At 42.5% G+C, this 23575-nt stretch overlaps 1 protein-coding gene across 2 annotated transcripts in view; it reads right to left on the bottom strand.

The window, feature by feature from the left end:
• SLC30A8 (solute carrier family 30 member 8) overlaps window positions 1-23575 on the bottom strand; it is a 105426-nt gene that overhangs the window by 54064 nt on the left and 27787 nt on the right. For both annotated transcript variants that reach the window (XM_029591926.1, XM_029591927.1), the window contains exons 3-5: window positions 17045-17191; window positions 13199-13352; window positions 12600-12786 (exon numbers count right to left, since the gene is read on the bottom strand). In XM_029591926.1, coding sequence (XP_029447786.1) covers window positions 12600-12786; window positions 13199-13352; window positions 17045-17191 — 488 coding nt within the window. The remainder of the gene's footprint in view (window positions 1-12599; window positions 12787-13198; window positions 13353-17044; window positions 17192-23575) is intronic.

The raw sequence follows: 23575 nt of genomic DNA, 5'->3' as shown, positions 1-23575 counted from the left end.
GTTAGAAAGAGCTGGCAGGGTTCCTGGAGTCGTGGCTGACATGTACACTTGAGCTGGCCCAGACCCTCGGCCCGCTGAGCATCCAGCTTGCCCATCGCCTGGGCCTAAAACGTGGAAAGGACGCCCATCCCTGAGTTGTGATTGCCAAGATCCTTAATTATGCTCATTAGGCCAGAATTTTGACTGCGCTTCATTCGGGTAAAACGTTGTCATATGAAAATCAGAAGGTCCTTGTTTTTCAGGACTTCTCTGCAAGCGTGGCACAGCAGCGCCAAGCAATGGCGCTGTTTTGAACAAAATTGCATTCTTTGGGAGAGAAAGCGACATTGGTTTATCCAGCACGGCTTCGGGTGATCACCCCAACAGGGACTCGATAGTTCGCAGATCCAGAGGCAGCTCAGGGCTATATCTCCAAGCAGGAAGCCAATCACCCGTCATCTGTTGGAGTCTCATGACCAGGGCCGGCCGGCCCCAAGATTCATCTGTAATTGTTTGTCGGGAGACAAGAGTGCTTGCAGTCTCTAAATGGAGGACAGATTTTTCTATTACATGATTCGGCGCATAGTTTTTGTTTTCTTTCTTTTTGAGAGTCACTAGTCATGAGAGACAAACGGTATTATTGGACATATCTGCCAGTTATTTCCCTTCCGGAGTTGTTTTCCTTTTGTTGTTTTGAAGCATTTTCATTACTACTTACTAACTGGCTCTGGAATAGTTTTTTCTTAGTGATTGGGCATTGATAAGTAAGAAAACTAGGAAGATCGTGTTTTTCCAGGAGTTATTGATGGGTACATGTATCAGGGCTTGGTGTCTCTCCGAACAGGGCTTGGTAGTTGAGGGAGTGGTCTTTAGCTGGATAGAGATAGCCATGTTGTAGCATCATGGCAGCTGATTATTGGTTGTTGGAGAGGTTGTGTATGCTGGCTGAGGCTCAAAGGTGCTGCCCCTTTGGTTGTGCTCCTTAGGCATGTGACACCAGGCGCACGACACCTACGATCGCAGTCTTACTTTTAAGGTAGGTGATGTCACCGGGTTGACGTCACCGAACGGGTGCCCCTCTCGTGAAGAGAGGTGTGGCCTAGGCTGGCATTGCTCTGGGGGTGCTTGCGGTTGGAGGTGGGCCAATGGTGGGCTCCTGACCCCAATGGGTCCATGCCAGATGCGTGGAGTGAACCCAGTGTGAGTTGGACGAGTGGGCGTCAAAAGGGAGGTCCGGGAGTTGCGGTCTTACTTTTAAGGTAGGTGAGTCGCCGGGTTGACGTCACCGAAGGGGCGGCCCTCTCATGGAGAGAGGTGCGGCCTAGGCTGGCGTTGCTCCGGGGGCACTTGCAGTTGGAGGTGGGCTGGCGGCATGCTCCTGACCCCGATGGGTCCATGCCGGACACGTGGATCGAAGCCGGTGTGAGTTGGACGAGCGGGCATCGAAAGGGAGGTCCAGGAGACGTGGTCTTACTTTTAATATAGGTGAGTCACCGGGTTGATGTCACCGAAGGGGCGGCCTCTTGTGGAGAGAGGTGCGGCTTAGGCTGGATTTGCTCCAGGGGCGCTTGCGGTCGGAGGTGGGCCGGCGGCATGCTACTATGTTGAAATATCTGTCTGTTGTGTGGATGGGGCTGGGCAGGTGGGCCGCTTAGCTCTGCAGTGATCTCCATGAATCCCTTTGGGATGTGTTTGGGCTGGGTAAAATTACTTTGGGAAGAGGAGGGATGGGGGGAGGGGGAAGGGAATGGGATGCTGAAAGGGATAATCTCCTAAGGCTTACTTGTGGGGAAATGTGATGTTGAGCTTTTTCTCTGTTATGGAACCTCCTCAACTCATGTTGTGAATCTGGAATGGGGGCCTTGGCTGGGAGGGCCTCCATACAGCAATACCAAGTTAGTTCCTTTGTTTTTCTCAGACTTCTGGGGTTAGAAATTGATGGCTAATCGAGGATTGCGATTGTTTTCTTGGAATGTGTGTGGTATCAACTCCCCCATCAAACGATCTAAGATTTTGTCGGTACTAAAGAAACAGTCTGCTGATCTAGCCTTTTTACAAGAAACATACCTCAACGATTTGGAACATCTAAAATTGAGTCGGAACTGGGTGGGAGCAGTTTACTTTGCCTCTGCAACTACTCGGTCGGCTGGTGTTGCCATATAGGTAAATAAGCAAATCCCACTCCAAATTCATAAAAAAATAAAAGATCCTCAAAAGTGTTATGTAATCCTTGTTGCTGAGCTTCATCAGATTCCGGTAATCCTCTGCAATATATACGCCCCTAATAATGCATGTTTAGACTTTTTTTAAGGCTTATATAGTCAACTTGCTCCTTACATGGATCAGAATATAATTATTGGAGGGGATTTCAATAGTATTCGCGATCCTCAGCTATATAGGACGAGTGCCCACAACCGAGATAGTGCTCTGGGGAAGGGTATTCATTTCTTAGAACACTGACTGCAGCTGGTGGATGACTGGCGTATCCTACATCCTACAGCTAAGGTTTTCACGCATATCTCGCTAGCTCATTTATCTCAATCCAGAATAGATTATATTTTAGTCAGTACATGTATTTTCTCTAAGATTTGTGCTGCCGATATTGAGGATGTGATCATCTCAGATCATGTCCCCACCTGGATTGAGATGAACTGGACCTACCCATCTCCAAAATGTCGTATATGGCGCTATCCATACTATCTGGCTGAGGATGCTCATTTTCATGATTATTTAGGCACTAAGTGGGACGAGTACCTGCAGTTTAATGGCGAACACTTAACTGACCCATTATTGTTTTGGTATGCTGCCAAGGCAGTTCTTAGGGGAGAGATTATATCCTACACATCTCGGCGACAGAAACTTCTTGACAAGCAATTACTCTCCTTAAGCACCCAATTACGGAGTGCTAGGTGCGCTCTCCAACATTCTCAAACTAGCGCCAATAGGTAGTATTACTTTACCCTTCAAAGCACCATTAATACGCTGCTGCATCAATGGGCCAAGAAGAGTATGTTCTATTACCAATATAAACTTTTCCAATTTGGAAATAAATCAGGCAAAATGATGGCAAACTTGATAAGGTCCAATAGAGTTCCTCGTCATATATCGGCTGTATATACAACCCCGGATAGAGTAGTCCATGACACTTCTGCTATACTAACCAGCTTTCAGGCATTTTATGCTCGACTGTTCATGGCTGAACATAACAATTTGCAGGTCTGCGAGCAATTCTGTGCACAATTGAACCTTCCTCACTAAACTAGTGATCAGCAAGACTGGTTAAATGGTCCAGTTACAGAGGATGAAGTCCGCTTGATTATTAAACAGGCTAAATGATTTAAGACCCCAGGCCCAGATGGCTATACCGCTGAGTTTTACAAATGCTTGATTGATTCCATCTCAGCTCTGCTAACGGGTACTTGATACCAAAACCCAGGAAGGATCCACTGTTCCCGGAATCTTACTGTCCAATTTCTTTGTTAAACATAGACCAAATATTTTTGGCTAAGATTTTGGCGGACTGCTTAGCAGTGCTGATGCCTTCTCTAATTAAACCTTGTCATGAGGGGTTTGTAAGAAAGCGATATGCACTTATGAATATTTGGAAAGTATTGGCAGCTATGGCTCTCTGTCAGCAAGTGGGGGAACCATATTTAACGGTTAGCTTTGATGCTGAAAAGCATTCGACCAGGTGGAGTGGGATTATCTTTTCCATATTTGCAATCCATAGGAATTATGGGGATCTTTTTTAACGTGGTTAAGTTGCTATATCATGACCCCCTTGGCAATTATTGTAGCCAATAACTCCCAATCTGAGCCATTGCCAGTCCATTGAGGTATCAGACAGGGCTGCCTCCTGTCTCAGATGCTGTTTCTCCTGCAGTTAGAGCCTCTTCTTTTAGCAATTCAGGACACACGAAGGATCAAAGGGGTAAGGTTCCGCACAGAAACCTTCAAATATGCTGCATTTGCAGATGATATTCTAGTCTTTTTGACAAACCCCCAGCAATCTTTACAAGCTCTTTTACAGTTATTTCAGGAATTTGGGGAGTTTTCCGGGCTTAAATTAAACAAAGAGAAATCGGAGGCCTTGGCCTTCCCTGGCTCCCTATGGGATAACTGGGGGGAACCCTTCCCACTGGCTTGGGTAGATTCTAAGCTTAAATACCTGGGTATATATATCCCCTCCCAACTCAGGAAGCTTTATGACTTAAATATACTTCACATGCTTGCTGCATCGGTGACCCACCTAGAGGCGTGGAGGTCTCTCCCCCTATCTCTGATGGGTTGTATTAACTTATATAAGATGATCATCTTCCCCAAATAGCTGTATTTGTTTCAAAATCTGCCCTTAGTGATTAAATACAGAGACCTGCGGAGTTTGGCGAGGGCATTGCGGAACTTTTTATGGCGAAGCAGAAAATCGAGAATCCCGTTTCGCTATTTACAAGCAAGATGGGGTAAGGGATGTGATTACTTGTTACATCTCAAACTGCACAGGATTTCAGTGAAATAAAAACATAATGGAAACTGGTAGTAATCACATCTTATTATTTAGCAACATACATGGGAAGGATGGAAAAGAAGAGCACAGACAGAACGAGAGAGATATAAAAGGAAGTGAGGGAGAAGAGCAGAGAGACAAACAGGAGATATTGACGGGAGGGAGAGAAGAGAGATCCACAAAAGAGGAAAGATTAGAGAGAAGAGCAGAGACACAAAAGGAAGTATAGGAAAGAAAAAAGCAGAGATTCATGACAGAGGGGAGAGAGAGGAGCAGATGCAAACAGGAAGGGAGGGGAGAGACATATAGAGAGGAAAATAATCACAAATATTAAAAAAAAATTTCAAAAAAATGCCCTTTTCCTTGGTGACTTTGCTAGAAGAGAAATGCATTAAAATCAGGACCTAGATCATCATCCAGTATAGGACAGAGAATTGGTGGGAGGAGGAATGCACCATGGTACTACTTGGCCAATGCAGAGCCAGGAAAAGAGAGCATTCAAATCAGACAGCAGTGGAAAGATAACCATCAAACTTGGGAAGAGGAGGTGGTCATGAGGCTCAGTGGGGAATCAAGGTCTTGAGGAGAGGGAGGGGGCAACTGTGGATCAAGTCCTTGGGGATGGAAAGAGTTCCCCTTGTTAACAAAAGAAGAATGAGTTAATCACTCTGCAGGCTACAGGACAGCCAGGTGGGAACCAGCAGTCCACAACTCTCCATAAATCAACTAGATTGATGTTGGCAAATTGATGATGGCAAGGTACTGTTCAGTAAGGCCATGGGAACATTGGAAGCCAGATGTTAGGGCAACAATAACAATAATTTTGTAGCTGTTTAAATTATTTCAAAACTTATAGTAAGACTTAGAGAGTGAGAGGGCTGAGGTGTTGGACTAAGTTTGGGAACTTGTATGCTCATTTATGTAGAATGGTAGAGAACCAAAGTGGAATACAAGAAACCTGAATTAGATAAAGAGTGATATTCTTCCATTGGTCTAGTTTCTGTTGATGGCAGCTAGGATATATCCTTAGCAGTGTAGACCAGAATAAATGGACAGGTTGAATGGGCCAAATTGTTCTTTATCTACTATGTTATCCTGTTAGCTCCTATCTCCAAAGCTTCTCTTGAATCGTGTTCTTCAGCTGCAACCACTAGACCCTGGGTTACTTTTTGTACATCTTTAAACATACTGAGCACAAACCCATTCTAAAACAGAAGGTTTATGTGATTTATTCTAAAACAGAAGGTTTATGTGATTTATCTTCATGACAACCTCCAAAGAGGCAAAGAAATAACTGATTACTCAATGGCAGTTGAGTAAACCGCGCTATAGTCAATTAAACTAACGACCTAGATCATAGAGATGGTAGATGGAAGAGCAGGATTCAAAATTCCCAGGCACATAAATACAAGTAGAAACCTGGGAGTGGGTCCCAAGGTGGTGGAATGGATTACAAATTGGTTGACTAACAGATGCCAGCGAGTAGTAATAAATGGAACCTATTCCAAAGAATGAAGAATGATAAGTGGAGTTCCTCAAGGATCTGTTCTGGGATTGGTTCTGTTTAATTATCTTTCTGAGTGATATGGCAGAGGAATTAGAAAGTAAAATTTGTCTTTTTGCAGATGACACTAAGATCTGCAACAGAGTGGATCTGAAGGAGTAGATAGAATGAGAAGTAACCTAGGAAAGCTCGAGAAGTGGTTGAAGGTTTGGCAATTGGGATTCAATGCCAAGAAGTGCAGAGTCTTGCATTTGGGGCATGGCAATTCAAAGGCAATTCAAATGTGAGGAACTTGCCCTCTTTTTCCATAACAAAATAACAAACATCCTCCTCAGATTCACCCTCACCCCCCCCCCCCCCCCATGTCTCCTAACTACATTACCACTCCCAACACCACACTAGACTCTATCGACCTCACATCCTCCAAGGAAATCGAGTCTATTCTCCAAAAATTCAAGCCAGCTTCACACCTCTGATACTATCCCCACTAAAACCCTTCTAACCATTCCCAACACCATTGCCAAATCCCTAGCAGACATCATTAACTCCTCCCTCTCCACTGCTACAGTCCCTGATTCCTTAAAACACGCAGTTGTCAAACCCCTGATCAAAAAACCCTCTCTAGATCCCAAAGATCTGGCCAACTACCTGCCCAATTCAAATCTCCCCCTCATTGCCAAAATCATGGAAAAGGTGGTGAACTCCCAACTCATGGACTACCTTGAAGAAAACAACATCCTCCACCCATCTCAATTTGGCTTTCGCAGGAACTTGAGCACCGAAACACTACTACTCTCCCTCACTGACGCCCTCCTCATGGACCTGGAACAAGGTCATAGCTTCATCATTGCCTTCCTTGACATATCCGCAGCCTTCGACACGATTAGCCACAACCTGCTCATCTCCCATCTAATTGACACTGGCATTTCCGGCACAGCTCTCCTCTGGTTCAAATCCTACCTGGCTAACAAACACTTCTCAGTCAAACTAGGCAACTCAGAATCCACACACTTCCCCCTCACACAAGGAGTCCCCCAAGGCTCCTCCCTCTCTTCCACCCTATTTAACATTTACCTCCTGCCACTCTGTCAGTTACTATCTGAACTCAGCCTCAAATTCTACCTCTATGCAGATGATGTTCAAATCATCATACCTATACAAGAATCCATATCCAAAATGCTAAAATTCTGGGAGACATGCCTCACATCCATCAATTCCCTACTCACCAATTTACACCTTGCCCTTAATTCCTCAAAAACTGAACTCCTCCTCATCCACAACCACCAAACTCACAAGCTCCCATCTCCCAACGACTCTGCTGCCAGTACCTTCGCCTCACAGCTTTCAGTACGAAACCTGTATTCTAATTGATCCACACCTAAACCTAAAAAAACACATCAACTCTGTCCTAAAAGAAGGCTTCTATAAGCTCAACGTCTTAAAAAAGCTCAAACCCCCTACTCCATACTCACGACCTTAAAACAGTCATCCAAGCCACCCTAGTTTCCAAACTGGACTACTGCAACTCACTGTACCTAGGCCTCCCCTACTCCTCTATCAAACCCCTTCAAATGTTACAGAACGCCACCGCCAGAATAATCATGAACGCACGCAAATCAGACCACATAACCCCCCTCCTAAAAGACCTCCACTGGCTCCCCATCCCATCACGTATCCTATTCAAGACCCTCACCATCATACACAAATCCATCCACAAAAGCAACTCCTTCTGGCTCAGCGAACCCTTCAGATTCACACACTCCTCCCGCCCAACCAGAACAAACCATAAAGGTACACTACACATCCCACCCCTCAAAAAAGCCCGCCTCATATCAACAAGGGACTGTGCCCTATCAATCGCTGGCCCCACTCTCTGGAATGCCCTAAGCACTATGTTAATATGTTAATATGTAAATATCTTTAACCCTTTAGTTTCAACTTTTCAGGCTCACATATAGAGCCTCCTTCTAGCTGCAGCACCTCTGTTGCAAATTGTTACTCTTGTTGCTCCCCTTCCCCCCTCCCTGTTTTTTGTATTTTCCACCTTTTGTTCAGATGTAAACCGATATGATGTGCCATCTAATGTCAGTATAAAAAAAGCTGTTAAATAAATAAATAAAATAAAATAAGGAGCCATAAATGGTGAGGGTGAAAGACTATTGTGAACTGACTTAGGGGAAACTTTGGGGTAATAGTGTCTGATGATTTGAAAGTGGCAAAGTAATGTGATAAGGTGGCTGCTAAGACCAGAGAGATAGTAGGCTACATAGAGAGAGAGAGATAAAACTAGCAGGAAAAAGATCAGATCGTTGGTGAGGCCTCAGAACACTGCATTTAGTTCTGGAGACCTCATCTTAAAAAGTATAAGGACAGAATAATAGCGATCCAGAGAAAGGCAAACAAAATGGTCTGGGGTCTGCATGAAAAGTCTTATGAGATGAGACTGAAGGACCTTAATATGTATACCTTGGAAGAGAGAAGAGACAGGGAAGATATGATGCAGATCTTTAAATACCTGAAAGGAAATAAAAATGTGCAAAAAACAAATATCTTCCAATGGAAAGGAAGCTGCAAAACTAGAGGTCATGATATGAAACTTCAAAGGGGAAGACTCAGGAACAATCTCAGGAAATATTTCTTCACAGAAAGAGTGATGGATGCATGAAATGCCCTCCCGGAAGAAGGAGTTGAAGAAAAGAATGGCAATGGAATACAAAAAGGCGTGAGACTAACACAGAGGATTTTGCTGGCTTGAGAATGGAAATAAAAGAATTGAGATAACCTTTCTGCTACACATATAGTTTACAAATAGGCTTGGGGGGGGGGGGGGCGCCTACACAGGGCGGCAATTGCTACTACCCTTAACAGAAGGCCTGGGGGTAGCCTGTATGGAGGGGCAGTTGCCACTACCCTTAACAGAAGGTGATATTGCTCTTTGCTTTGGCAGCAGAAGTGGTTGGGGGAAGGAGAATTGGATCTAGAGACAGTCATCAATGAGCCCTGACAGTTATGGTCTAAGGTACTAATATCAGACATTAGGGAAAAAGCATAGGACTGCTTCTATAGCAAAGCACATTCAAGCAACATTGTCTAAATTATCAAGAAGGTTGCTCACCCTATAAAAATGTTGTTAGCAGTAATTTTGTTATGGATTTGACAGGTACTTGGTTTTGAATGTAAATATTACTACCTGTAACATGAGCCTTGGGAGTAACAAACATGGAGCAGCAGATACTACCCTAAACTATACATCAACTTCAACCTTAAAACACCTCAAATCACTCCAAACAAAATCTCCTACTGTCCGCCATTCAACACTGAACTTCTTCAAAAAACTCTTCAAGTAGAACTAAGCAACATAAATCTAGCAAATTCTGAGGTTGCAACTTCATCATGGATAAATATTACAAAAAAAGTAGCAGATTCCATCAACCCCATTATTACAAAGACAAAACAACAATCCAAACCCAACAACCAATGGTATAATGAAAACATCAGAACTGACAAACGTTTACTCAGGAAAAAAGAAAGAGAATGGAGGAAAAACAAAAATACAACCACACTAAATAATTATCGGAACAACTTAGCACAATACAAAAATATCATCAACAATACAAAAAAGGAATTTTTCTCCAACAAATTCTCCAAATTTCATCATAACCCCAGAATGTTGTTCACAATAGTTCAGAAACTTACTAAAACCATCCAAGAGTCCACATGTACCAAACATGGAAGCGATGACTTTCCTGATTTCTTCAACAACAAAATATCTCATCTAATCCAATCCAACATAACCAACAACAACCAGAACACCAAACTTAACACCAAGATAACCTCATCATGGTCAAACTTTGATACCGCCTCCACTCTTGAAATACAATCTATTATAAGTAAAATGAACCCCGCCAGCCATCCAATAGACAACATCCCAATAACAACCCTCAAAACAATTGAACCCACCATATGTAACACCATCGCCAAAATCGTCAATTTATCACTGACCGAAGGCAATTACCCCAAATGCCTCAAATCTGCTGTTATAAAACCAATCCTTAAAAAGAGCAATCTAGATCCTGAAATCCTTGCTAACTACCGCCCCATGTCAAACCTATCGTTCATAGCCAAATCCATTGAAAAAGTTGTTCACACTCAACTTGACGACTATCTTGAGACAAACAACATCCTACCTCCAACCCAATATGGATTCAGAAAAAACCTAAACACAGAATCTCTCCTCATCTCCCTAAATGACATTATAATAAGAGGCTTTGACAAAGGTGAAAAATACCTGCTCATCCTCCTTGACTTTTCAGCCGCCTTCAACACAGTAAACCACAAAATACTGTTGGAACGACTAACTCAAATCGGCTTAACTGACACCACCTTACAATGGTTCTCTTCCTATTTATCTGATAGAACATACTAAGTTTTAATCAATAACAACCCATAAAAAAATGATCAACCTCAACCCTGGAGTCCCCCAAGGATCAGCGCTATCTGCAACCCTTTTCAACACATACCTTCTCCCCATTTGCCAACTACTAAAAGAATATGGAATCACACACTTCATCTATGCTGACGACATTCAGCTTCTAATTCCCATACAAAATTTGATCAAAGTCACCTACAAGAAAACCTCAGATCTACTTATTTCAATTAAACATCTCCTAAATTCTCTGAAACTCATAATCAATTTTGACAAAACTGAAATAATACTCATGGACAAAAAACCCAATTCAACTCCGCCACCCCTGCCAATTCTAGACAAACAAATGAAATCTATACTCCCCACCACCCACACTAGGAACCTCGGAATTATCATCGATAAAGAACTTTCATTCAAGATCCACATATCAAATAAAACTAAAGAAGGATATCACAGACTCCTAACCCTAAGACATCTAAAACCATTTCTCAACCCTTATGATTTCAGAACTGTCCTACAACTACTTATTTTCTCCACCTTCGATTACTGCAACTCCTTACTAATTGGAATACCTTATTCAACCCTCAAACCACTCCAGATACTGCAGAACTCAGCTGCCAGAGTCCTAACAGGAACAAAAAGAAATGAACACATAACGCCCATATTGACATCACTTCATTGGCTCCCAATTAAAGTATGTATTGCATACAAATCTATGACCATCATTCACAAAATTCTAAACAATGATCATCAAGGACTAAATACCTTTAACATAATCCCCCAGAATCCTCCAAGAAACCTACGCTCTAATAACTCAAGATACTTAAACATCCCCCCCCCCCCATCAGAGATGCACATCTGGCAACAACAAGAGAGAGAGCCTTTTCCATTGCCTCCCCTAAACTTTGGAACTCCCTACCTAAAGATCTGAGAACCCAGCACAACCTAAAAACGTTCAAAAAAGACCTAAAAACATTAATGTTTTGCAAATGCTACACTGACCTTCATACTTCTGATCATCCCAACTCACAATTGAACTTTCATCCAAAAACCTCAGAATAACTTCTCTCCAACCAGAACCTACATACCCTCCTCATCCCACTTAATAATACTTTCTGGACTTGAAATGTTTAACTTCTGTTTAATATTCACTTTGTTATACTTTTTGCAAAACTGTTAAGAAATTGTATATTTTGTTAACCGTTATGATGGCTCTACCGAATGACGGTATATAAAACTCAACAAATAAATAAATAAACAGAAGGCATGGGGTCAACATGCATAGAGCAGCAGTTACTATATTAAGAAACTGGCTGGATAGATTGCTTGGGCTAATTGGTCTTTTTCTGCCATCATTACTGTGTTACTATATTATTCCAGGAGCTTGCCAGACTCAGTTCTACACTCCAATTACTAGACCACGTCTCTCTTTGACAAAGAAAATATTAATATATTGGGAGGAGAAAATGAAAGTAATATCCTCTATAACATGTCTACAAAAAATGGCGCTACCAGCAATACAAAATCAGATAACAATTACAAAATGGATAAATAAAAACAGAATTACAAAACGGATTACAAAACATTAAATATCCACAAATACATTTATAAGAGACTGACAAATATTGAAACTCCACAATGCTTTATACTGTGGGAAAATTTATCTTCATAGGTCTCTTATAACATCTATCCCTTTTTAAATATTTTTAAATACAGGTACAATTCTTCATTAGTTGTTCACACTTACTTACATCTTGTGAACAGCCAGAACACTCAATTCAAAACATGTTCAGTTCCTTATGTTATTTGGCAGTAACCAACCTTTTCTTAAAAATGTCATTCACAGTGGCAAGTTAAAAAATATCCAATCAATATCTAGCTAGGAAGGCAAGATAGCACCTAATGATGTTATACTATGAATATAATGGCCCTCTTAGAGCCAACAGTTCTAGGTAGCTAGATCTGTTGGAGTGAAAATCTACCTCCATTTAGCAGCTGCTCCAAAAATAAGCATTTCAGAAGGCAGGGGAAAGTGAGAGTAGGGATGGAGGAGTATACACGAATATTGAATTTTTAAATGTACATGTGTATTTTCCAACGTGTAGGCCATCCAAAACTACATGGGTGCTTTTCACAATGCCTCCCTGCTCCCATGCTTTGGAAAATGAGGAAACAATGAAACTGACCTTAAAGAATATTATAAGTGCACTGATCAGCACGCTGATGCTCTGAAATAAGTCTCCAATGGTGTGTATGAAAGCTGCCCGAACACTGGCGTTAGCCTGAAGCCTGTGCTCAGATGATGGACTATGTTCATTGGATGCTGTTCCGTGGCTGTGTCCATGTCCTCTCTGGTGAAGGATCAAGCCTAATCTGCAAAAGCCATGTTATCAGGAATGTCCTTACAATTAAAGGTACTGTTCTTCAAACAAGACACATCCAGTATGTAAATTCCATAATATTGATCTCCACTTTTTAATATATGCTTTCCACAAGGCAGGATGTCAGTCTGATGCCCCATCCCTCCTAATAATACACTGAATTTAAAAAAAAAAAAAAAGTTTCAAATTTGCCAACATTAACTGTTTGTACAAAACAAATTTACAAGATATGATAACTACGGTTTTATAAATGGACAGATATGAGAAACAAAAATATATTTGCTTCCATTCGGTGCCCTCTCCCTTCAGAGAAGCATCCAGAATGGGGGCCTCTCTTACCCCACCTTTATTCTGCCTCTGGCTTTCACATAAATACTGTACTGTTATATAAAAAGATAACTTACATAATGTTGGCTATGAGCGCACAGACAGATGTAATGAGCATAATATTTCCTTCAATCTTATAATCCGGGTGTAGTACCCTTTCAGAGGCCAGGTACACCAATACCCCTGTCACCACCCAGATTATGATCATTGACAGCAAAGCACCCAGGATTTCTGAGAACGAAAGCAATTAAACACAGAGGAATCGTTGTTAATACACCACATCTGAATTGTATAATATACATTTGAAAAGCCTATTCCTGTATAAATGTTATTTTCACTTGTAGAAGGAAACACTGATTAGTTTTCTTTCTTGTTCTAATGTTCCGTATATATGTTTTGCCCTGTACTTCTCTGATTGGCTAACCAGTTGCAGGGGCTGTCCAGTAAAGATCACATGTCGGGTACAGGAGACTCGGAGACCCTTCTGTCATGTGACTCAGTGGTTATACAGCTCCCTATATACTTGTGAAATTAGTTTAATATTAAGATGCTAACTTGAAGCTTCGCAAGGTTTAATCTAGGGCAGACATATGTATTGCTGCCATAGTATACTGATTTACCTCTTTTAAAAACAAAACAAAGCATAAATGTTTCCAGGCTACAGAGCAAATAGTGGCATTTTAAGGATGAAAGCCAAAAAAGGATCAACCAAATCTTGAGTATAAATCCCTGCAAGAGCTACAAAGAGAAATTAAAAGGTTAGACAACTTCAAAATAAATAAGTGACATGTCTTCTTATAAGAGACCTAGCTCACAGAAATACCAGGAAAGGATTGACCAGAATACATTGATGTAATCCTAAAACCAATCATTTCTTCTCCTATGATGACCCACTTCACTTACTTTCACTTCTTGCCTGACGTGTATTAAAACCTAGTGTCTTTAGACAGATTCTGTCTCCAGGACTCTTCTAGATAGAAAGAACATGAACATATTTATGAAGCCAACTGCTGCAGAGGAGGTACTGGCATGCAAGCCTGCATGTCAGCAGGATTCCCAGTCCTGTCAAAGGCACAAAACAAAGCCCAACTGTGCCCAGGCTGGAGGAATTGGCTCCAAACTTTGGGGGTTATTTTCTAAACACTTAGTGCATGTGAAAAGGGCCTTTTCACGGTGGAAAGATTTAAAATAGGGGGAGGGAAGGAGTCGGGGCGGAGTTAGGGAGGAGTTGGCAGTGGCACCGCTGCCGGCGATAATGTTTCGAACATTATCGCTGGCAGTAGCTCAGGGAATAGCACCAACTTTTACGGTGGCGCTGTGCCCACAATAGCCTGCAGCCAGCCGCACCGCAGCAGGCAAAATTGCACCGCCCTTTAATGCAGGCTTCATCATTCCGCACGGAATGATGAAGCCTGGCCTTTGTTTATTAATTTTATCAGGAAAAAAAATCAGCTTACGAGTTTGCTGACAAAACCCCCCACCCCCAAAACAAACCAAAACAAAAAACACACAAATACCCTCTTCATAAAGGTGTGTTACTGTTTTAATGTGGAAAACACAAGTTACTAGACCTGCAATAAATAACATGCATTTTCACACCTTTGTGAATAGGAATGGAAGATGTAGCACATCTTGGGCTGGATTTTAAAAGCCCTATGCGCGCAAATCCCTGTACACGCAAGTTATAAAATCAGGTATACATGTGTGCGCGCCGGGTAGCGCGCGCACCCTTTTAAAATCTACCCCTTTGTGAATAAAGGTGCAAGACATCTAAAATAAAATTATATCTGTTATCACATTTGGAGAAAAGTCCCACTCAGTATTGAGAGAGGAAACAAAACTTATTTTAGTTATTTATACTATATATAATAAAAAAGAGTACCCCAAAATACAGTCATTCAGTCCTACAGACACAAATCAAACAATGTATAGATCCCTGTAAGCCTGGCATCTCTAATTCGTTTCTATTTTGAAATAATACATCAACATAACTCTTACTTGATCAGGACAGGACTATACAATCATTCTGTTGTCTCCAGCAAGAGTACATTAGAAGATTCACTGTCCTCTGATGAATCTTCAATTCAATTTCTAAATTTACTGAGCTGACTAACAATAACTCAGCTTGGTGATAATCTGAAATCTCTTTTCCTGTAAATAACCATGGATACCATTGTCTCTTATCTGCGCACATCTCCTGGTAATGTCTTCGCTTAAGAATATGGGAAATTAGGGGAAGGGTTGTTTTAAAATATACTATTCGTTAAAGCTAATCAATTGTTTCATAAACCAGAAATAGCAAAATTAAACCACAGAATTGTACTATTGAGATTTCCCAGGAAGCAAAGGCCATGTAACTGTTGGCAAAGGATGTGCTCAAGGTCAGTAATATCGCTGAATTTAAAAAAATGTTTGGACAAGTTTCTGGAAGCTAAGTCCATTAGTAACTATTAACCAGATAGACTTGGGGAATACAATCTCTTATTTCTGGGAATGAACAACAGGGAATGGATCTCCCCTTTTGGATCTGCTATCTGCTAGGCACTCTTCCAAACAATCTAGATTGGTCATTGTTGGAGACATGATGTTGAGCTCTATGAAACATTGGTCTGATACAGAATGGTATTTCTTAAGTTCGTATCATTTTATGTTAAGAACATAAGAACATAAGAAATTGCCATGCTGGGTCAGACCAAGGGTCCATCAAGCCCAGCATCCGGTTTCCAACAGAGGCCAAACCAGGCCGCAAGAACTTGGCAATTACCCAAACACCAAGAAGATCCCATGCTACTGATGAAATTAATAGCAGTGGCTATTCCCTAAGTAAACTTGATTAATAGCCGTTAATGGACTTCTCCTAGAACTTATGCAAACCTTTTTTTAACCCAGCTACACTAACTGCACTAACCACATCCTCTGGCAACAAATTCCAGAGCTTAATTGTGCATTGAGTGAAAAATAATTTTCTCCAATTAGTCTTAAATGTGCTACTTGCTAACTTCATGGAGTGCCCCCTAGTCCTTCTATTATTTGAAAGTGTAAATAACCGTTTCACATCTACTCGTTCAAGACCTCTCCTGATCTTAAAGACCTCTATCATATCCCCCCTCAGTTCCTAAAAGACTTCCAGGGCCTTGCTGGCATCTGCCTTGCTGCCACCAATAGGTGATAGTTTTACTTAGAGGATCAGCTTTGATTATCCCCTTGTATGCCTCTTATTTTTTCTATTGATTTTATGGCGCAGGGATGAATAAGTGTTTGAGACCATGTTTAAAGGAGACAGTATAGTGATTAAAGTGAGGGCAAGAACCTCTTGTCCTTAGTTAATGCTGATGTCACAGCTTGAGCACGCCATGCTCTGGTTTCTTTTTCTTTTTTTGCCCTATTCCAGATGTTGGTGATGTCAGAGGAGCAACTTTCCATTTCTTAAAAGAAATAACGAAGCAGTTGAGAATGTTAGAGAGGAGGGCTGCCGTAAAATCTTGTTCAAAGGAGGTATACACAGGGTCTCTTTTTGTCTTTTTTTAAATGTAGTATACAAATATTTCAGCCACAAGACTTCGTGAATAATAACATGTTGCAAGAAAGCTTTCTACACCCTAGAAAGGAGTGAGTTGAGCCTGAAATCTGCATTCACTAAAGGGTGGGAAGACATTTCTGTTATGACAGATTAACACTATGACATTCACTACTTGCTAAAACATTTGTTCATCGGGTAAAACCTGTAATTGAATTATATCTTGTTGTGATTTACAACTGAGGTTTGTGTTCTGACTTAGTAAGAGTTCAGAGCATGAGAAGTGTAGTTCTTACATTTTAGAAGGCCATTCTTCACATTCTTTTCATGGTATTTATAATGAATTAACTATCCCATTTTTGCACTTAATGTTATTACCACTGCTATTTAAAGGCAGAATTTGTACCTGCTCTATGCCACCCAAACGTCAGTCTTTTCGTAGCAGTTTTGGAAGACACCCAGAGAGAGCCAAGGCTGATCAGGAAGCTTGTCAGATCAACCAAGAGATGCGCTGCATCAGTTATTACAGCCAGACTTCCTGCAATGTACCCACCTACAGAAAAAGGGAGATTAGCTATATATATATATGTCAAACAACCTAATTATAAGTACCAAAGTCACAGACAGCAGAGCAATTACACCCTGGCGTGATTCAAACCTTTTACACCACCAGTAGAGGATGATATACCGCAGGTTGGTATATCATCAAGTTTATCATTTCGAATATATTCTAGACAGGAATAGACTTTCTAAGTTGGTGCGCCATGCTCCCCCCTCTGGCAATATTCAAATCCAGTCTAAAAATTAATTTTTTTTTAAGCAGCTTTTACATTTAACCATTTCTTGGGAATAAAAACATTTCCCGCAAACCCTTGTCATGTATATTTGTCTTGACTAGATGGTAAGCGCTATGTAACAGGAATTGTCTTTTATGTGTATCTGTAGAGTGCTGAGCACATCTAGTGGTGCTGTAGAAATGATAAATAGTAGCAACAGTAGTAGTCGATACACAATCATAGAAAGTTTTAATCTGGCCTCAAGATCCTTTATTTTGGCATGCTGTGAGCCAGTAGGAATGCATTCAGCCTTCCTCCATTTTAATAAATGTTCTCAGCCCAGCTGCAAGGCAAAAATCAAACTTGGATTTATTTGGTAGCATGCAAAGCTAGCCACTGACCCGATAGCTAATGAACTTGTATCATTAAGTTTTCATTTATTTATCTAATGCACAGTGCCTTAAATAACTGAACAATAAGGGTAACTCTAATTATACTGGCTGAAGTGCCACAGTAATGGGTCTACAGTTTACAATGGATAGAGTAGTTAATATTTCTTTTGAGAAGTAATCAGTAACAAATTATGATTCAGAGGGAGTCTCCACAGGACAGAATTAAATATTCCTCCAAATTATCCTAAATGTGTACGCAATATAAGAAAATGCCCCAGGCTGAATATCTCAAAATGTTTAATCATTTATATGGCTCTGAAATTTTGAAGATTTGATCTATTTGTTAGGTTACTTTTCCAAATCTAATTCCCTGAAGTAATCTGTTACTTGGAAAAGTAATCAAGTTACTAGTTACTATAGCAACCCTGACAACAGGAGGTATAGTTATAGGATTTGGTGTGCACGTTTTCAGAATGATTATCTTTGAGCCAAAGATTCAGCTGTCAGTGAGGTGTGCATCTATAACCTTCTCTCCATCTTCATCCATTACTGGACAGCACTGGCATCATGCAGTGTTAATAAATATTGGCTTCCTGTTGATAATTAACCTATCTAAGAGAAACTGAAATAGCAACACCTTAACAGTGAATCTGTAGCGACAAGCCATCCCTTCATAGTGCTACAACCATGCAGCAGTTATGCAAAGAATATTTATAGAACATATAGGGCTGGGAAAGCAGTGCTTTACATCTACTGTTGTACTTCTTAAAGTTTTTGCTAGTTATATTAGCATTGGATAAGTAGCTGTATTTATTGCAGTACATTTGTAAGACAGGAGCTAAACAATTATAGGGGTTGTATACTTTTCACATCATAAAAGTCATGAAATTAATGTTTTGGGGCATTATGCTATGATTTTCTTTCTCTCATGAGTTGTACCACAATTTTGTGTAATTCCCTAGGATTCCAATTTTTTTTGTGATTTTGTAAGATATTGGAAGATTGACCTAAAGATGATCATAAAATTTCAGTATAGAATGTCCATTATCTTTAGTATAAATATTGCAAATTATAGACAGGTTTGTCATTAAAAAAAAAAAAAAAACACCCACGTTTCAGTATTAACTCTGCTCTTCATTACTTCTAACATCTTTACATTAATTTGTCTCTGATGTTATATGTTGTGAGTGTTTCGGTGGACCCTTGGGCCGGCCTGATGGAGAGTGAAGATGATGAGAAGAGAAGTCTCCGTGGAGGGAACACAGGCCGGGAGGCGGATACTAGCAGAGCGAGGAGAACGATCTTCACCCTGGAAGCTGGAATCCCCCTGGGAGAAGCCCTTGAGGATCCAAGCTGCTGGGACTTAGGTGACCGAAGAAGATGACTTCACCCTGGAAGTCCGAGACTCCCCCGGGAGGAGCCCGTAGGAGCCCAGACCGCTGGGACTTAGGCGAACAGCAAAACCAGAAGACGATCCGAGGTCGAGGCAGGCGGCTAACTTGAAGAGTCGGAGATAGGCTGAAGTTGGAACCAGAGCAGCAATACCAGGACAGGCAGGGAAGATCCGGAACCAGAACAAAAGCAGGAACAAGAACTCGAAGACAAGGTACCGGGACTGGAACTGAAGCAGGTGCTGGAACAGGAGAGGAAGATCCGGACTGGAGCTGGCGAAGAAAACCCGAACCTGGAACTGGAACTGGAGCAACAGGAACAAGATACCAACGAGGAAGCAGGCAAGCGCCAGGAGCACACAGCAACTAGGTACTGGAAGGTAACCTCGTTGCAAGGCATTTGATAGAATCAGACGCCAGCCTTAAGTACCTGCCAGCGTCTGACGTCACAGAAAGGGGTGACCCGTGGTCCAGCGGTAAAAGCCCTTTAAATTCACCCTCCTTGTGCGCGTGTGCACCTAGGAGGGGAGGGGCTGAGCTCAGCGATTCGGCGGCGTCTCCCTCGTGGAGACGCCGCCGCTGAACAGGCCGTGTCGGCCCGCCCGGACATGGAGGTTGCTGTCGGGGACCAGGCCCATGGAGCGGCGAACTGGAGCGGGGCTCCTGGCCCCAGAGCCCAGGAGGACAAGGTAAGGTCCCGGTCGAAAGCGCTGCGACCGGGACCGCAACAGTTATAAACAATTTGATTGACCAAATTGTAGCCCTATCACTATAATTATGTAACCCAGCACCAGTTCCACCCCATCCCGTACCCTAGAGTGCTCAGCAGCAACAGGAGATTCCCTCTCCCCTCTACTTCCTTCCAGCAACAGTTCTACCCCACTCCCAATAGCGCTTGCAACAGCAGCTCAACTCCCCTCCCCCCCGGTTCCTGGTTCCTGATTCCGCTGTGTGTTGCTCCTAAGTTCTGTTGTCCCATTCCTGGTTCCTTGGAATTCTGGTTTTTGTTCTGAGTTCTTGTCTTCATAGCCAGACTCCCCTTCTTCTGTCTCCTGCATCTCATCTTGCTTCTGTGGCCCCTCATCTTTCTTCTTCCTCCTCTTCCTTCCTCATCTCATCAGATTGGACTTCTGGCTTTGATCTTGGATTGCTCCTCTGGCTTGACCTTGGACTGGACCTTGATGCTGCTTGTCCCCCGCCTGCCACTGACCACTATCTGTTTACTGTTACCGACTGAACTCTGCCTGTCCCGAACATTGCCTGAACCATGACACCAAATGAACTCCACTTGCCTCTGACCACATCTTGATCCTGACCTTGCTTTGTCTTATGCCTGCCCTGACTGCTGCTTGTCCTGACTCTTTTGTCTTCTCCATGCTGGCATGCAACGTCTTCTATGCCATGGATCTTTACCTCCACAGAAGCCCGCACCTAAGTCCAGCCAGCCCCGGCACCCAAGGTCTCAACCTGGGGGAATGAGGGCTGGTATTGGTGAAGTTCCAGTTGGGCCTCTGCTTCAGCCAACTCTGTCTGCCGATGGTGGGGACCTACAGGGCTCCTCCCTGGAGGTTGCGCCAACTCCACCTCAGTGCAAGGGTCCACTCCCACAATACTCTGGAGTTTAATTTCTTGACCCCATAGTTCTGCAGTTCCCTTTCCACCAGAAAAGGTTCAAAGATTGTGCATTGTTAAAATCTTTCAGATACCTGATGGTCTGTATCATATCTCCCCTGCACCTCCTCTCTTCTAGCGTATACATATTTAGATCCTTTAGCCTCTACTTATAAGTCTTATGATACAGACCCCCACACCAATTTTATTGCCCCTCCCTGGACAGCCTCTGTCCTGTCCTTATGCTTTTTGAGATACGAGCTCCAGAACTGAACACAGTACTCCAGGTGAGGCCTCACCAAGGACCTGTACCAGAACTTTATCACCTCCTTTTACCTGCTAGTTATTCCACTCTATTTGCAGCTCAGCATTCTTCTGGCTTTAGCTATCACCTTGTCATATTGCTTCACTGCTTTCAGATTGCCAGAAGCTATTATAACATGGGCAGATTAGCCATTCACCCCCCATCATACATCCCTTTTGGATTACCGCACCCCAGATGCATGAATCTGCACTTCTTGGCATTGAATCCCAGTTGCCAAATCTTCAACAACTCTTCAAGTTTTCTTAAATCACTTTTCATTCTCTCTGCTCCTTCGTGCATGTCCACTCTGTTGCAGATCTTATAACATCCACAAATAGACAAACTTTACCTTCTATCCCTTCCGCAATGTCGATCACAAAGATCCCTGTGGCACTCCATTTAACACTATTTTCTCTTCAGAAGAGGTTCCATTTACCATTGTATGCTGTCGCCTGTCAGACAACTAGTTTGTAATCCACTCCACCACCTTGGCGCCCACTCCCAAACTTCTCATTTTATTTACAAGCCTCCTATGCGGATCCGTATCAAAAGCTTTGCTGAAATCCAAGTAAATCACATTGAACACTCTTCCTTGATCCAATTCTCTAGTCACCCAATCAACAAAATAAGATTTGTCTGATAGGACATTCTCCTGGTAAATTCTTGCTGCTTCAGGTCCAGAAACCCGCCAGAATCTAGAAAGTTCACTATCCTTTCTTTCAGCAGAATCTCCATTGATTTTCCCACCACTGAATTGAGGCTATTCAGCCTGTAATTTCCAGTCGCCTCTCTGCTGCCATCTTGTGAAGTGGGATCACCACCGCTCTTCTCCAATCTTGCGGCACCACTCTTGTTTCCAGAGATCTATTGAACAGGTCTTTCAACGGACCCGCCAGCACATCTCTGAGCTCCCTTAGTACCCTGGGATCTACTTCATCTGGCCCTATGGCCTTGGCCACTTTCAGTTTTCTTAGCTCATCCCATACATTTTCTTCTGTAAACAGAGTTGCATTTATCCCACTGCCATCCATGGTTTTGTCAACCTGCAATGGTCCATCTCCAGGGATTTTTTATGGAACACAGAACTGAAGTATTTGTTTAATATTTCGCTGATTTCCTCATCTTTCACCACATACTGCTTTTCATCACTTTCTCTATACCATTTCAAGACATCCTCCTTTCTTTGATATACCTAAAAAAATGTTTTGTCATATCGCTTTATTTCTTTGGCAGTCCTTTCTTCTACCTGACTTTTTGCTTTCCTGATTTCTTTCTTCTTCGCCTTCACATTCACTAAATATTCTTCCCTGTCTTCCTCTTTTTGGGATCCTTTGTATATCTTGAATGCTGATCTTTTTTTGCCTTTTCATTGGTAGGGCAATACAGCACTAACTGCTGGCAGTTAGTGCTGTATTGGTATGGAAGATTTACTATATTGAAATTGCAATTCACTTTTTTCAGAAGATTCATTGCCAATTTGTTTTCCGTATTGAATTAAAGACAGCACAATTTTAAATCTCTACAGTTCTGAAACCCAAAGACTGAATGTAAGTGGCTGTGTGATTGTTATAGTTAATGGTGTTTGGGTGGATCCTTGGACACTGTGGCAGCTGACGACACCCACGGGGGGCAGTCCCATGAGGGACCACAGTGTCAGGCTAGACTCGGGACACACAAACACAGATTTGAATCTTTTATTAAACAGTTGGTTTGACCACCAGAGGTGCCGGTAGTGAGTAGTGGTATAGAGCCCGGCTGGGCGCGTCTCACACAGAATGTTGGAACAGAGGATCCTCTGCAAGGCAGTGCTGTAGTGGAAAGAGACTGAGAGATATGAGCCCACAATAAGAATAACATTCAGAGTCCCAATGTAGAAATAGGAGAAGCTCCGAGGCAGGGAGAGCAGGCCTTCAAGGAGCAAGTACCTGATCCCTTAGAGCAGAGAGACTCAGTAGCGTTGTACTCACTTAGCAGTAACAGAGATTCCACTAGACGAGAGATCTGGCACCGGAGCAGAGAGCAGGCCCTCGAGGAGCGAGTACCTGGTTCCAGTGAAGCAGCACTGTGGAAAGAGCTGGTTTCTGTACTCACTGTTTCCGATTCCAATTCACATCGCTAATTTTTTTTTTAGGGAGGCCCGCGCCGCTAAAAAAAAAAAAACCCCACCCGACCCTTTAAATCGACCCCCCCCAAAACCTTTTAAAATTACCTGGTGGTCCAGGGGGGCCTCGGGGGGACTCAGGGAGAGATCCAGGGGGGCCTCGGGGAGAGGAGAGATCCAGGGGGGTCGGCGCCGGCCATCCAGTGCTCCTACCATGTGACAGGGGCCGGCCAATGGCACGGATACCCTGTCACATGGTAAGGGCAAAGGGGCATCGGCGCCATTTTTTTTTTAGAACAGCAGATGCCTGGGAACGGGAAATCTCTCCCCGAGGCCCCCCTGGATGTCTCCTCTCCCCGAGG

This window comes from Rhinatrema bivittatum, chromosome 2 (genome assembly GCF_901001135.1).
Source record: "Rhinatrema bivittatum chromosome 2, aRhiBiv1.1, whole genome shotgun sequence".
Taxonomy (NCBI): Eukaryota; Metazoa; Chordata; class Amphibia; order Gymnophiona; family Rhinatrematidae; genus Rhinatrema; species Rhinatrema bivittatum.
The sequence above is the reverse complement of the archived record's forward strand: the minus strand, read 5'-3'. Positions and strand labels throughout refer to the sequence as shown.